The sequence below is a fragment of the Triticum dicoccoides genome, chromosome 7B (assembly GCF_002162155.2).
Source record: "Triticum dicoccoides isolate Atlit2015 ecotype Zavitan chromosome 7B, WEW_v2.0, whole genome shotgun sequence".
In the NCBI taxonomy this organism is placed as follows: Eukaryota; Viridiplantae; Streptophyta; class Magnoliopsida; order Poales; family Poaceae; genus Triticum; species Triticum dicoccoides.
Window position 1 is genome coordinate 5,720,350 of NC_041393.1, and position 15,051 is coordinate 5,735,400.

The 15,051-nt window shown below is 41.9% G+C and overlaps 1 protein-coding gene across 1 annotated transcript; it reads left to right on the forward strand.

Annotated features, from left to right (window-relative positions):
* The first annotated feature begins 2,245 nt into the window (after positions 1 to 2,245).
* Positions 2,246 to 8,687, forward strand: LOC119337724 (probable sugar phosphate/phosphate translocator At1g06470). Its single transcript, XM_037609883.1, has 12 exons — positions 2,246 to 2,829; positions 2,952 to 3,121; positions 3,226 to 3,311; positions 3,415 to 3,464; positions 3,998 to 4,065; positions 4,787 to 4,887; positions 5,035 to 5,047; positions 5,660 to 5,844; positions 5,930 to 6,016; positions 6,572 to 6,666; positions 7,249 to 7,412; positions 8,198 to 8,687. The coding sequence occupies exons 1-11, from the start codon at positions 2,519 to 2,521 to the stop codon at positions 7,376 to 7,378; spliced, it is 1,296 nt and encodes a 431-aa protein (XP_037465780.1). The 5' UTR covers positions 2,246 to 2,518; the 3' UTR covers positions 7,379 to 7,412; positions 8,198 to 8,687.
* The last annotated feature ends 6,364 nt before the right edge of the window (positions 8,688 to 15,051 follow it).

Here is a 15,051-nt window from a genome sequence, read left to right on the forward strand (position 1 = left end):
CGTGGAACCCACATATATGTTGATTTCCGTGTTGCAGGTAAAAACATTACAAACACGCGCATAACAACTCACTCCACCTCACACACAAGATACCGCCTTCATCGGATAAGAACAAAGCCAGCAAAGGGTGAATACACACAATAAAACAACTGACCATAATAGACCACGTTAAGAAAAAGAGGCTTAACTCATGACTGAAGGACGAGGTGACAAAGTGCACATCAACCTCTAGTACAGTTTATATGTACCCTAAAACACGCTTAACCTTCATATTCTGACATGTCATGTATTTGACATACGAGGCCCATAACCAAACACACAGACCCATTAAGGCTCAATCCATCTTATAACGCCACTTCTCTCTTCCTCTCCCCATTGTCCCCTCCCTCTGTTTTCGTAAAGGAGGATAAAGCTCCAATCTTTGCGTCGACTTAACTGTGTAAATTATTAATAATGTCAAATGAACCAGTCAAAAAAGAGAATAATATGGGAGCCCATCCACATAGTATATTCAAGTCCTATCTATCACCATGCCAGTGGGCGATATATCAACACGTAAAACAACACCTTTTAAGAATGAATCGTTGCTTGTACATGGATGTTGGCTAACAATAGGACTTGTATGTCGCAAGAAGAAGAGTCATTTGTCGCCTCGATTTTAAACTTTTAATTGAGTGTACCATAAATCCAAATGAGCATATATCGGTCAACATTGGGCTTTGTAGTGGAAACCAGAGCGAGGTATAACACATGTAAAGAAGCACAAGGGTATGGGCCCTGTGGTATGAGGTTGTACTCTTGACGTTCGTGATGGAGGTATTTGCTGCCCGTGATGGGTCCAGCTAGCGATTTGGGCTATAGGAAGGTTGTAATTGAAACTGACACAACTTATGGTGAACCAGTGGAATTCTCCAACCGCTGATCGCTCGGAGATTGCTACCACTATGAATGAAATTCGAGAGCTTTGCAGGAATTTTGAGGAATTTTGCTTGGTATTTGCAGGAAGAGAAGCGAATGAATTAGCACACCTCTGTTTCAGTATGGATTAATTATATCCTGGCCTTCCTTACGCTTGTGTAAGAAAGGAGTATAATCTCGCTATTTGATTTATATAAAGCTGTTGATTCTCAGAAAAAAAAAGAAGCACAAGGTTATGTGCAAAGGAATGCGGATCATTCCACTGCAACTAGAAGCTAGTTATTATCACTTTAAAGATGAACACATACGGGTCATGTGTTTTGGATGGGAGCTAGTTGCCATAGTTGACCAAACAATCTTGGTGAACATGAAAGGCGCATTTGCTATGAAGCACAACCACCATGAAGGATGTAGTACACACATGTCTTTGGGCATGTGTGTACAATATCTTTGTCAATATAATACTAGAACATTTGCAGATAAGGTTATAAGCATACCATATATATTGTTTATCATGACAATATCTTTGTCATTGAAAGATCTTTTGTCGCCATATCACGCGAGATCACTCCACCCAACTAACCTGCTACCCGCAGTTGCCTCAGCAGCTTATTTGTTCCTCTAACTATTTAATTCTTTCCATGATGTTTTGTTGCATGTCTTGAGAGCGCCATGGTCGCCCCGTGCTATGTGCTAGCCATGGTACTCTCTTCCTATTCGATCGCTTTTCCTCTGCTCCCCCCCATGGAAGGAGGCCCCATAACTTGTTCCCATAGTCGGTGGCGCTCGAGTCGGTGCTCAACAGTGGGGCTCTGATCTCAGGTTTTGTGTTTGCGGAGACCAAACAGGTGAAGTCGGTGCCAAGGAGAGCGTGTCGGATCTGCCACGACGTCACACACACATGGCAAAAATGTTGCCCTGGAGATTTGCGACTCTTAGATCGGACGGCTGCGGAGGCCGACAGTAAGTTCATATTGTTTGACGCCGACAGCAGAAAGGCATGTGTGCGAAGGAGTGGAAGGATGCTGCTGCCGGTGTACGCCTGCTGTAGATAAATAAAAGCAATGCCGTTGAAAAACGACCATGTCGGAGTAAACCGCGCGCCCACCACCACTCGATATAACGGGAAAAAAACCCTTCCATTTTACGTCTCGGCTGCAGCAACAAACCCAACCGGGCGCGCGCGCTCCAGCGGCCGGCCGGACCCGACCCGACCCGAGCCGCGAGCCGCCCGCCCCGCGTCGCGCCACCCGCCAAATCCACCGTCGCTCCGGCAGGCAGGCAGCAGGTCAGGTCAGGTCAGGTCAGGTGAGCAGGCCAGCCGCAGCCACCACTCCCCCCTCCCCCCCCGTCGCACCGCGCTCCCCACTCCCCTGCCTGCCACCGCGCCGCGCCGTCCCCTCCCAGATCCCCACCGCGGCCCCGCCCCGCCGCGGCATTGGCATTCGGCGCCCCGCTCCGTCCTCCCGGCCGGCCACGCGCGCGATGCCGGCGGGATCCTCCTCGTTATTGTTGTTGTTGTTGTAGGAGGAGGAGGAGGGGATCTCTCCGTCTCCCTCTTGGCGCTCGAGGAGGGGGTGGGGGAAGAGGAGGAGGAGGCATGCCGGAGGCGGACGTGCTGGCCGCGGTGACCGCGGCGGAGGTGGTGTCCCCGCGATCCGGCTACTTCCGGCAGCGGAGCATAAACACCCCGGATCCGGACCGCAAGGCGTTCGACGTCGAGAACCCGCCGGGGGCCTCCGTGGGCGCCACCGGAGTCGGAGCAGGAGGGCTGGGGCTCCGGCCCAGCGAGTCCGTCGCCAAGCTGGAGTCGCTGGAGCGGGCGGAGCGCGCCGCCCTGGCGCCCGCGGTCGTGCTCAAGACGGGGTTCTACATCCTCGTCTGGTACACCTTCAGCACCTGCCTCACCCTGTGAGTGCTCTGCCCCCTCTCCTCTCCTCTGCTTCTGTTCCTCCCGCCTCTGGATCTCTCCTGTGGGGGAAAAAAATCAGTGGAGGTTTTGATCTGGTTGCCTCCTTGTTCTTGTTGGGTAGATACAATAAGACGCTGCTGGGGGACAAGCTGGGCAAGTTCCCGGCGCCGCTGCTGATGAACACTGTGCACTTCGCGCTGCAGGCCGCGCTCTCCAAGATCATCCTGCTCTTCCAGGCCAAGGGGATCGACACCGCCGTCGAGATGAGCTGGAAGGATTACTTCATGAGAGGTGCCCATCCTGAACCTGCTCCACCATTCATCTCTCGGTTTAGTTCCAATTGCTCTATGGCTCTGTCTCTGGTTGCTCATGCTTCTGGCCTTGCCTCTCTGCAGTCGTCCCAACCGCTCTGGGAACCGCGCTCGACATAAACCTGAGCAACGCGTCTCTGGTGTTCATCACGGTCACGTTCGCCACTATGGTCTGTCATCCGCAAAAGTGATTTACTCCACTTACAGTACCGATTGCATTGCATTCTGAATCGAGTTCAGCTAACTTGATTTCTGAAATTTGACCTTTTGCAGTGTAAATCGGCGTCGCCAATATTCCTTTTGCTATTCGCTTTTGCATTCCGGTGAGTGTTATAAACTTGTAATTGGATAGCTGCTGTACCATGGCTTTCTCATGCTGCGGTTTTAGCTGGGATGCTCATTCTGGTTCCATTGATTATTGTCTGTTCAGCTTGATAGTTAGTTGTGGAGTTGATTTACCCATATTAGCAGAGCAGGGTATGCATTTTTACTAATTCACATTAACTAGCAACATGACTTTACTCTATGTTATTATTCCTACTTTTGAAGATGATAATTTGAAGAACCCAATGCTGCAACTGATCTATTTTATGGGTGGGTGGCAGTACAAAGGTATTGCTAGACCGTTCATGCATGGCCAAAACTGTGTCGATCAAATGTAAAGCATTAAAAAAGCTTGTCTCTAGACAATAGACGGATTACTAATTTGGATGGTGAATAATCATGGCCGCACCACTTGATTCTATAACATCCATTTATTTTTCTTATGCAATTGCAACCCAGAGCCTAGAGGGCTAACATCTACAAACTGAGTTTGATTTTATATGGCTCTAAAATGTGCCTTCTGGTTTACCAGGTTGGAGAGCCCCAGCATCAAGCTTCTAGGAATCATAGTTGTCATTTCCATTGGGGTTCTGTTGACAGGTATGTAGCCTCAGCGTGTTTAAATGGACAGAGGTTTATTATGGTAGCTGCTGAGCAAATGGTTTCTTCAGTATCAGCCAGCTTATTACTAAGATTGCATTATTTATATTTTTGTGGTTGTCCATCTCTGTAATTATTACAATTTGGTTTATAGCCACATCATGTATAGTAGGGTTTCCATTATTTTCCAGTGGCCAAGTACACTATTTTCAAGTCATTCGAAATTCACCTAACTGTGCAATATCCCAACATATAAAAAACAACACACTACTCGTAAAAATAGTTGATAAGCCAGTACATGTTTCCAATACTAGCAATTGATGGAGAACTGGGATGTTCTGAAAATTAGTCTCACCACTGGTGATCATTTTATTTTATCTTAACACTTGGACAACCAAGTTGTTTTGGGATATTATGCATATCGGAGCGCTTAGCACAGTTATTTTAGCGACTTGATTCTCTTGCCAGGTGGAAAGTATTGTTCTTCTAGGCAGTTTTAATCCTGTACTGAGCTCAAGCTGCTGCAGAAAGGATCTGGGGTTGTTGTATTTTTTCGAGCAACCATCTGTGGATGTATATATTCATTCCAGTTTTGTAGTTGAATGCTTTTCTTTTCTAAGTCACCTCAATTATTGTCCTCCAGTTTGTAATCATTTTTGTATGCTAAAGAATGCATCTTGGGGACTTGCCTTTTGTGATTTAACAATATGATTTTCATCAGTTGCCAGGGAAACTGCGTTTGACTTCTGGGGCTTCATTTTTGTGACGCTTGCTGCTGTTATGTCAGGATTCCGCTGGTCCATGACACAGATTCTATTGCAAGTACGTGCAACTGTAATGACTAATGTTATTCAAATGCCTTGAGAATTATCACCACCCTCGCATCTTTCCTTATTTCCTTTTTCTTGTACACTTCCTGTGGCTAACGGTTTGTTTTACTTGTGTGCATGTGGATATTGATATTTCAAGAAAGATAGTTACGGTATGTTGCTTCACATGCGCGCTTCAATGCCTTTTTTTTATCGCACTTCAGTACTTCTAATGCCCAATAGTTTGAATGCATCTTTTATGCGTATCAATGAAACTGCCTATTTAATTGAATTAAGGCATTTGCTCTGGGTTTAGCTCCTTTCTTCAGCTAATAGGCTTGGTTCTTGCAATTTTATTTTATCTCCTGAATGAGAAGATAGACTTGAAAAGTTAGGGCCTTGAAGGCGTTGAATGAGAGCTCGATCCTCTCTTTTCTAGAGCCGTTGCACATTTCTAACCATGGAGATAATCAAATGGTCTAGCAGTTAAAAAACTTAATTACTTGATATAATTGAAACTTAAATTTGGTATCGAATCTGAAGTTCGGGCTTTATGATTTTGATCTTAAGCTTCTGAAGTATCAGGAACAGGGCTCCTATTTCATAGGTATTAGCTATAGTTTCTGCTCGATCCATCCTGTTTTTCCTAGAAGCTCTAGCTCCAGCTTTTCATCTAGAGTCCACAGCTTGGATAAATGCGGGGCAAATATTATTTTAGTAAACTTAGCAATCCTGATTTGGCTACTAGGAGTTCATGAGCTCAATAACCCATCTTCCTTTGGCAGGCCTGAAAGATCCAATCACCCTGATGAGTCATGTTACTCCAGTGATGGCCATAGCCACCATGGTACTATCTCTCCTGTTGGATCCTTGGAGTGATTTTCGAAAGAACACGTATTTCGATAACCCATGGCACGTCATGCGCAGTTTCTTACTTATGCTAATCGGAGGGAGCTTGGCTTTTTTCATGGTAACGATTGTTTATTTGATTAAAAATGAACTTGTCAGAAATATCATAGATGATTGACTGTCATGATATATTATATCAACTGCAGGTGTTAACGGAGTATATACTTGTTTCAGCAACAAGTGCTATAACTGTGACGATAGCTGGGGTAGTAAAGGAAGCTGTAACCATCTTGGTAATATTTGAAATCTATTCTTTCCTAAAAGAGCAATTGTTTTATATTTACTTGCATCTGCCATCTGCGTCGGAATGTAAATCCGCAAATACCTACCAAAGTAGTATCTTTCTATATTAGCTGATATTTATCAGAACACTGTTATTAACATGAATGCCACCTCATTTGAAATAAAATCAGGACGAGGTAAGTGATTAGGCAATTGATAACTCATGAACAGGAAGAACTAAATTCTGAACCACAAAATGGAACTGATCTGTTGTTTGTTCAGAAGTTAAGATTAAGAAGTATCAAAGGAAGAAATTCCCGTCAGTAGCTAATTCATTTTTGGCATACACTAATAGAGGCGAGCTATCAGTAGTCATATGCAAAAGTGCAACAGCATTTCTTGTGTATGCTTCTCTGCTAGAGTGTTGGTTCTAGCATGAAGATGGATACTGCACTTGATATCATAGCCCAAAAGGGAATATTGTTCTTAGATTCCATATGATCCAGAACCAAAATCTTGTAGTAGTTGATGTCCCTTATGAAGGAAATTTTACCTTGTTCTTTCAGGTTGCAGTATTTTATTTCCATGATGAATTTACTTGGTTGAAAGGGGTTGGTCTTACCACTACTATGGTTGGTGTTAGCTTATTCAACTGGTACAAGTAAGTGACTCTTGATATTAAAGACTTTGTTACAAGATTACATATTCTTCTTGGGGATGCAACTGAGCTGAGGCAAGCTGAACCATTGCCATTTGGTCAATGTTACAATACCTATTTATCTCAGAAGTAAATAAGTATTGTTAGATGGCTCTTATGATGTTTGTTTAGGATTAATCATGTTATCATTCAGAACAGCCTAGCTCGGAGACATGAATACTGAAATAATTCGGACCCAAAATTCATTTGTTTTGACTTGTTGAATAGTATTGATCCCACATTTTTGTTCTGCCTAGACCATCATCTTCTACAGTGCTGCCTAACAGTTTATTTAACGAATCATACTGTGCTCCACAAATTGTCAGTCTTTGACACAACATAAATACTTGTGTGCACACATGCATGGATATAGATATTTACGAAAACATTTCCCATTGTTTAGTCCATGCCAATAGTTGAGGTTCAAATTCACATTCATCTTCTAAATGATTACTTTCTTGATATTGCGGTGGATGGACCAAGGATATGTGGCATACTACATTGTTCATCTTTTCTTGGTTTCATAATATTTATGGCTGATGACAGGTATGAGAAATTCAAGAAGGGTCAGATAAATGAGGATGGAGTTGATTCACCTTCATTTAGTGGGGATGCCAAATACATTATTCTAGATGACCTGGAAGATGAGGATGGGTTTCTGGATGAAGATACATAATTTTGGAATGTGGCAACATTTTAACTGCCACTTGGTAAGGTTCCCTTGCATATATCTTATAAAACAAGAACTACTTGCATTATTGAGCAGACTTAGGCACACAGATGGCATCCGTGTTTATAAGCCACTGAAGTGAGTAGTCCTTTTTGTCTCATCAGTGTCCAAGTAACAGTAATTATGTAAACATAATGACTATTCCATAGATTCTTTTTTGTACTAGTCATCAATGCATAAACTGTTCAACCTCCTACTTTTGCAAGTCTTGAAAGGATGAAACTGAAAGGTGGAAGAGGGGAAGGGGGACTTTTTTTGGCATTTAAGACCCTGTTCAGAACCTCTCAAATCTCAAAACTCCGCTCCGCGCTGTAGAGGAAACGAGGAGCTCCGGTTTGAGCCACTACCTGAAATTGTGCTATCGTTCCTTCCGCTCCGGGAGCCACAGTTGTGGAGCAAAGAGGATCTGAACAGGTCCTAAAATGCCCATATTATGATGTAGTCTGTGCTAGTAACTAAATCATGAGTGTCAACAGCAAGGAGAAGATGAATGTCAGAGCATGAAAAATAGACCCGCTTCTGTGTTGTATGACGAAGTTTTACGAAGAAAAGTTTTGATCAAATACTTGGACTTGCAGAAGAATCTGACAGTCATTTCTGTGTCAAGAATTGCTGCAGCTAGGCTTTTAATTTGACTTCAGTATCATTCCTGACATATCGCAATAATGTTTGTTAAGATTATTCAGCTCTTGCTCTTGCACTTCGCATTTTTGTGCCGTTCCCGTAACAAATGCACTGACGACTTAATTGATCTGATTTTGGCAGGATTGTTGATGCCTTTAGACCATTGATGGCTGCCTGTTGAAATAATACTCATGGAGGTTTTCTACAGAGACATACGGACAAACACAAGCAATCTGTGTGAGGTTAATCCATCTCACATTGAGGTTGAATGCTTGATTGACTGAACGGCCACCTGGATTGCAGTATATCATACTATGCGCTAACTTCACTGGAACATTTTGAGAGGATCGGCAGGTGGTACAAATCGGCCTGCTTGTTCATAATGGAAGTTACTTAAAACCGACTGATATTAGCTTGTTTTTCCTTTCTCTTCGTGTGAGCGCAAACGTGCACATATTCGTTATAAAATCTCCACATTTTTGGTGCCTAGGCATATTCATCCGCTGTGTAGATCAGACTGTAAGAGTGACCACACATACCCCACATGTGCTGCTCCCTTGAAAGCTTAGGGACAGCCTCTGATTATTTGTAATCTGTAAAACTGTGAGTGAAAAAGGATTGTTCTTCTCTACTGTATCTTGCACCCCTGCAGTTTTTGCTTTAAGCCTTTAACACTAGTATTCCATAGCTCTTGTTGTCTTGTTGATGGAAGTTAAAGGAGAACTGTTGTTGATCGAAGTTAAAGGAGAACTGCATAGAGACAGACCGTCCCTGTCGAAATTGTATGCTCGAAACCATACCAAAACTTGTAAACCTACCAGATCGCTTGGCCCTTCATTCAATGGAATCTTGGTGGTGCGTTTAGAGAGATGAGATGAGTTGTTGTAATTAAGCATCTTCCTATACGGTATGAATTAACAATTAAACCCGTTCATTTGTCAATTGAGGACAAGTATTTGTATATTATTGAAAGAATTGGTCAGTACATATCCACGAATCAATGTGTTACGGTGGGGGGCGACGATGGAGGGAGGGGTGCTTTTCTTTTCTATCGCACCAACAATTCTTATGGAGTACAATCAGTTTCAAAAAAGGAAAATAATTCTTACACAATCGGGAGGTCCCACGTCGCCCGCACCACCCCTCGCCGGCAGTCGTCCCGCGCCTGCGCCACAGCCCACCGCCACGCCACCTCGCTAAACTTTGAGTCGCACCATATTAACCATTGGATGAACTTAATATCACACCTAAAACTATTATTACAATATACCATAAAGTTCCATTATTAGTGATCTTATTTTCAGCCGAGGCATGCATACATTGTCAACTTATTACTTGGAAGGCACATTTCATATGCTAAGACCCGATAAGGAATCATGCCAATGTCTCTACTTCGACCGGGACATGACTGGGCCGGGGGCTCAGATCAGCAAGTTGGGTCGCGCCTTGTTACATCTCTAATAATACAAGATTAATTTATATAGTAATAACATACTGTACTTAAAAAATTAGGGGCCCCAAGATTTTGGCATCCATCATACTACACATGCACCGTACAATGAAGATAATCATGTGCATCTGATTTGGCGAATCAACTTGTGGTTGGATGGTTAGAGGGACTATGAGTTTCAAATCGTGGTGCTCGCATTTATTTTAGATTTATTTCAGGATTTTCGGTGATGCGCATTCAGTGAGAGGAGACGTTCCTGTCAACGATGATGTGCCTACGGTGACTTAGTAAATTTCAAGATGATATGCCGGCTCCGTCTTTGAAAGGTGTTCATAGGGTAGGGTGTGCGTGTGTGCGTTCATAGGGGTGAGTGTATGCGTGTGTATATGAGTGTTTGCGTCTGTACTGTGTTAAAAAAGGTCCATCTAATTTGGTGGGAGGCCGCGCAGAGAGGGGATTTACTGAGCGCTATTTAAGTGTGTCCTTGTACGTAATAACAGTTCCCTAAACGCACGCCCTGGACGTACGCCTTCCTCCGTTAGGCTTCTTGCTCGATCGACTTTGTTTTTCATAGGCTCTTTCCTGGCGCGAATGCTTCCCTCCCGTTCTTGCAAAAATGGCGCATCTCAGCCACAAAATTGAGTATGGTGGGATCCGTGCTGCAAACTGGTGTCGTGCTTCGTGTCCGGGCATGAATTCAGAAGCGGTAGGGGGCACTGCAGCTGGGATTAATCGGCCTTACCAGAATCCACCGGTTGTGAACAATGGAGATGAAGAGGTAAGATGAACAAATTTCATAAAGTTTAAGCGATTTTTGCTTGTTTTTTCTCGAGAGTTGGGGTCGTTCTGATGGATGCTCGCTGTTGGATGCAAGATTTCTCTCGTTCTGAACACACAGTATGGGATTGTTGATAGAGATTTATGAATAATATGATGATACGTAGATAGAAGCATGATGTGTTGCCCTTTGATGCACTTCAAACGGCTGTTGGAAGGTTATATGTTACTGTCATGTAGTCTCATATATGTAATAGTGTGAAGCGTCAGGTTTGACGCAATGCTATTCTTCGTGCATCGTCTGCTGAATTCGCCTGCATAGTTCATGGGAGTACGTTGTTTATTTTTCCTAGAATCCCCCAAGATTTGTTGGATGCGATGGTTGACTAGGGATCGAAGCATTCATTCAAATTGTAGACTTCAGATTCAGATAACGTGGCGTAACAGAATTTCGTAGCATGTTCATGGATGCAAATGTCGATGCTAAATCTATTTTTCTTTGTAGGATGAAATCATGGATGACATTGAAGGTGACACCTATATGCCATTTGTTGATGATGCTGGCTGGTGAGATGGAACCGCGAAGTCACGTCCGTGGCCAGTGAGGTCGCGTCGCGGAGTGGGCGTCACTGGCTACTGGAGTTGCGATGCGATGGTGACGGAGCAGTGGATCTGGTGAGCGCGAGTTGGTCGCGAGGCGAGTGAGGTCGGAAGGAGAGCTCGGGCAGGGCCGGGGATTAATGCACGAATCAGTGGTGAGAGATTGGGGATGGGGATTGTGCGCGTGGTCTATGCTGCTCGTGTTTTTTCCCATTTTTCCTCAATACGAGACGAAATCTAGAGCGTCAACTTTCCAACGAATCGACGGGCCTTGAGTGATATGGCGCTGGCGTCCCTTCAGACTACAGATATGAAGCGTTTACCATTAAAATATTTAGTATGCTCAAGAGAGTTCTACCAAGATATTTAACAATATCAAATATACATGAACATACACATACACACATAATATATACATATGCGCTATGCAATTCATGCAATGATAAAAAAAATTAATTTAACAATTTGTGCTATTTTGCAAAAAAATGTATATAAGGTATTTGATTTCACTATTTTATTAAGATTACATATCTCAAAAGAAGATAGAACTAGCACACCACTTTTTTTAACAAAATACAAATAGAAACCAGCGTAATGCAATTGTAGTTTCAATACATAACATCTGTATACAAATAATGCAACAATTTACATCTACGATACCGTTATATTGTCAATTGTATTGATTATGTAATAGGAAAAGTAGACTCACTAAAAATTTGGTATAACATTGAAAAGTTATAAGAAATATAAAAGTTTTGTATAAATAATAGTATCATATTTAACATGTATACTTTATCATGTGTTCTAGTTCAACCAACATATATCTTGTAACAATTGATATCGCCTCTTCACGTTTGTAGAAACAAAATAAACATGGTCATTCTACATCACCAAAGTAACAAAAGAAAAAGAAATACCTAACATGTATATTGTAAATCAATTTATCTACCTAAAAGCAAATTTCATTTTCTTTTTTGTTGTAGAGATGAACATGAATTTCTTAATCGCCATGATTATAACCATAACATCAAAGAGCGATGATTTGTTCGCCTTTTTGAAAACAAGTTTATGTAAAGCATTACACGAGAAAGACATGTTATCCTTCTATAAAATGTAAGTAATATTATCACCATTTATAATAAAAGAATGTTACAACCTTACATAATCTTTCGGGAATGCAACTAAACTAAGGCAAGCTAAGCCATTAACATTCGGTCAAAATTACAATATGTGTTTTTATCTCAAAAGTAAATAAGTAATGTTAGATGGCTCTTATCGGACATGGATTTTGTGAGCTCGAGCTCACATGCGCTTTTTGCAATAGTAAAATCCAAAAATACTAAAAAAAACTTCTATTTTTTTGGCAACAAACATTGTTGTGTGTTTCGCATGCATGCCAAGTTTCACGATAGAGTGCCATTTGTGGAGGTCTGGGCAAAAATAACAAAACCTATGCTCCAAAAAGACAGTTTTTAAAGCATTTGGGAGCATCAATTTTTCTTTTCCAAGACATGCACGAATGCCATTTCAACATGAAAATTTGCATACATGTGAAACACACACCGATGTTTGTTGCAAAAAAGTAGATATTTTGATTTTTTAAAGTATTTTTCCGTATTTTGCTGTAGCAAAGGGTGCACATGAGCTTGAGCTCACAAGAGCACTTTCTAGATATTTTCTTTAGGATTAATCATGTTACCATTCAGAATAGCTTAGCATGGAGGCATGAATATTGAAATAATTTGGACCCAAAGTTCATTTGTTTTGACCTATTGAATAGCATTGGTACCATGTGTTTGTTGTGGCTAAACCATGGTGCCTAAGAGTTTATTCAACAAATGGTATAGTTGCTGACAAATTACCAGTATTTGACACAACATAATACTTGAAAATTTTGCACTACATATAAAGGATGAGATCAATGTAGAAGCGCCTTTTCTTATTCTAGCAGACGGAATTCCTTAGATCTAATTTAGGACTTTAAAATCTATTTTCTTTTACCTAATTCTATCTACGCCCTAGGGGCTAGGAACAAAACAGTCATTTCCTTTTTCTAATCATAGAGAAGCCGTATGAAGCTAAGGTTTCATGTACATTTTTAAATGGCGGTGGGAACTGTGATGTTATCATCGACTATGATTATCTAACAGTTCAAGTACAGTTGCTATAGTTGAAGCATAGTGAAAATATGATTTTTGGATGAAATATTTGGCGCTAGCCTATAGGTTTTTCTGGTTTTTAAAATTTCTTCTTTGGCAGGATGTGAAAGATTACCCTTTGATTTACCAGAAGCGGAGGGAGAATTGGTAGCAGGTTACCAAACCGAATATTCTGGTAGCAGATTACACATGTATGGATATAGATATTTGCAAAAATATTTTCCATTGCCAATAGTTGAGGTTCAGATTCACATTTATCTTCAAAATGATTCCTTTATTGATATTACCATGAGTGGACTAAAGGATATATGGCATACTTTTCATGGTTTCATAATATTTATGGCTAATGACAGGTAGGAGAAATTCAAGAAGGGTCAGATAAATGAGGATGGAGTCGATTCACCTTCATTTAGTGGGGATGCTAAATAAATTATTCTAGATGGCCTAGAAGATCAGGATAAGTTTCTAGATGAAGATACATAATTTTGGAATGTGGTAATATTTTAACTACCACTTTGTAAGGGTCCCTTGCATATCTTGTAAAAGAAGAACTACTTGCATGACTGAGCAGACTTAGACGCACAGAGGCCACCAGTGTTTATAGGCCACTACTGAAAGTGACTAGTACATCTTGTCTCTTGTCCAAGTAACAATAATTACGTAAACCTAATGATTGGTCCCCTATGTTTTGTTACTAGTCATGAATGCATAAACAATTCAACCTTCTTCTCTTCCAAGGTGGAAGGGGTGAATCTGAAAGGTAGACAAGGGGTAGGGTGACATTTCAGAATTTAAAATGCCCATATTATGTAGTGTGTACTGGTATCTAAACAGTGAATACTAGGCCATGAAAAATAGATATACTTTTGTGATGTATGACCAAGTTTTATGAAGAGAAGCCTTGATAAAATACTAGGGCCCGCTGAAGAATCCAAGCGCTGGAATACTTCATAGCTAAGGCACAACTGCGTGGGAAAAAATCCCGACCCGAGGCACGACACGGAAATGACAAGACACGTGACAATGAACCAATGAGAGAACTTGAAACTCCTCAGATGCAAACTGAACACTCAAAGAACTTGGATTCGAGGGTTGATCCAGTTTTCAAGACCAATGACTAGAGAAGAAGAACAGTTCAGGAAGACCGAGGAATGTCAAGACTTGAAGACCAGTTTAGGGGCTACTGAGAGTGTGGTTTGCTCAAACATGAGAATAAAGTGCACCAACAGAATCATAGCAAAATTTTGACCAAGAAATATATATCATTTGTCCAATTTCAAGAAAGTATGAATAACTTGTGAAATTGGCAAATGATGGGGCTAAAATGCAAAAAATGCATGGTCCAGGACTTTTAACATGCTCAAAACGGGAAACAAATTGCATATTCAGATTCACTGGATTTTTCTACTCCATTCACATATATAATATGTCTATGTCCAAGTTTGGATCAGGCACATTTAAGTTATGCAAGTCTTAAGTTGAATTAATGAATTAACTAAAATCCAGAAAAATAATAATTTCAAAAAGAAAATCAAAACAGAAAATAATAAAAGCAAAAATGCTATGGGCACCCATGTCCACGTCAGCCACTAAGACTGACTAGTGGGCCAGGGCCATGTGGCAATTGTGCGTGGACAGTGTGTGTATGACATGTGGGTCCAGCGGGGCCCACATGTCAGCTGGAGAAATAATGCAAGATGGCGCATTCGTCCTCGCTGCGCCCAGCGGGAATCAAACCCGCGATCGATCGTTTGAGTTGGCTAGGTGCAACTAGCTGAGATGTGAGTGTATTCGAAACCAGTGGAGCGTCTGGCCTGAAGTGCTTGACCCGCACCCTGAAAAGTGGGGCCAACTTGTGAGCGAGACATACAACGAAGCTGTACACGGAGAGCCTAATCCTACGCATTGGCTAGTGATCCAACAACAGTGGAGATGAGCTCACGTTTGAGGTCCCGGCGATGACCAGAAGCAAGGCGGAGCATTCACCGGGGTTGGTCTCCGATGCGCTT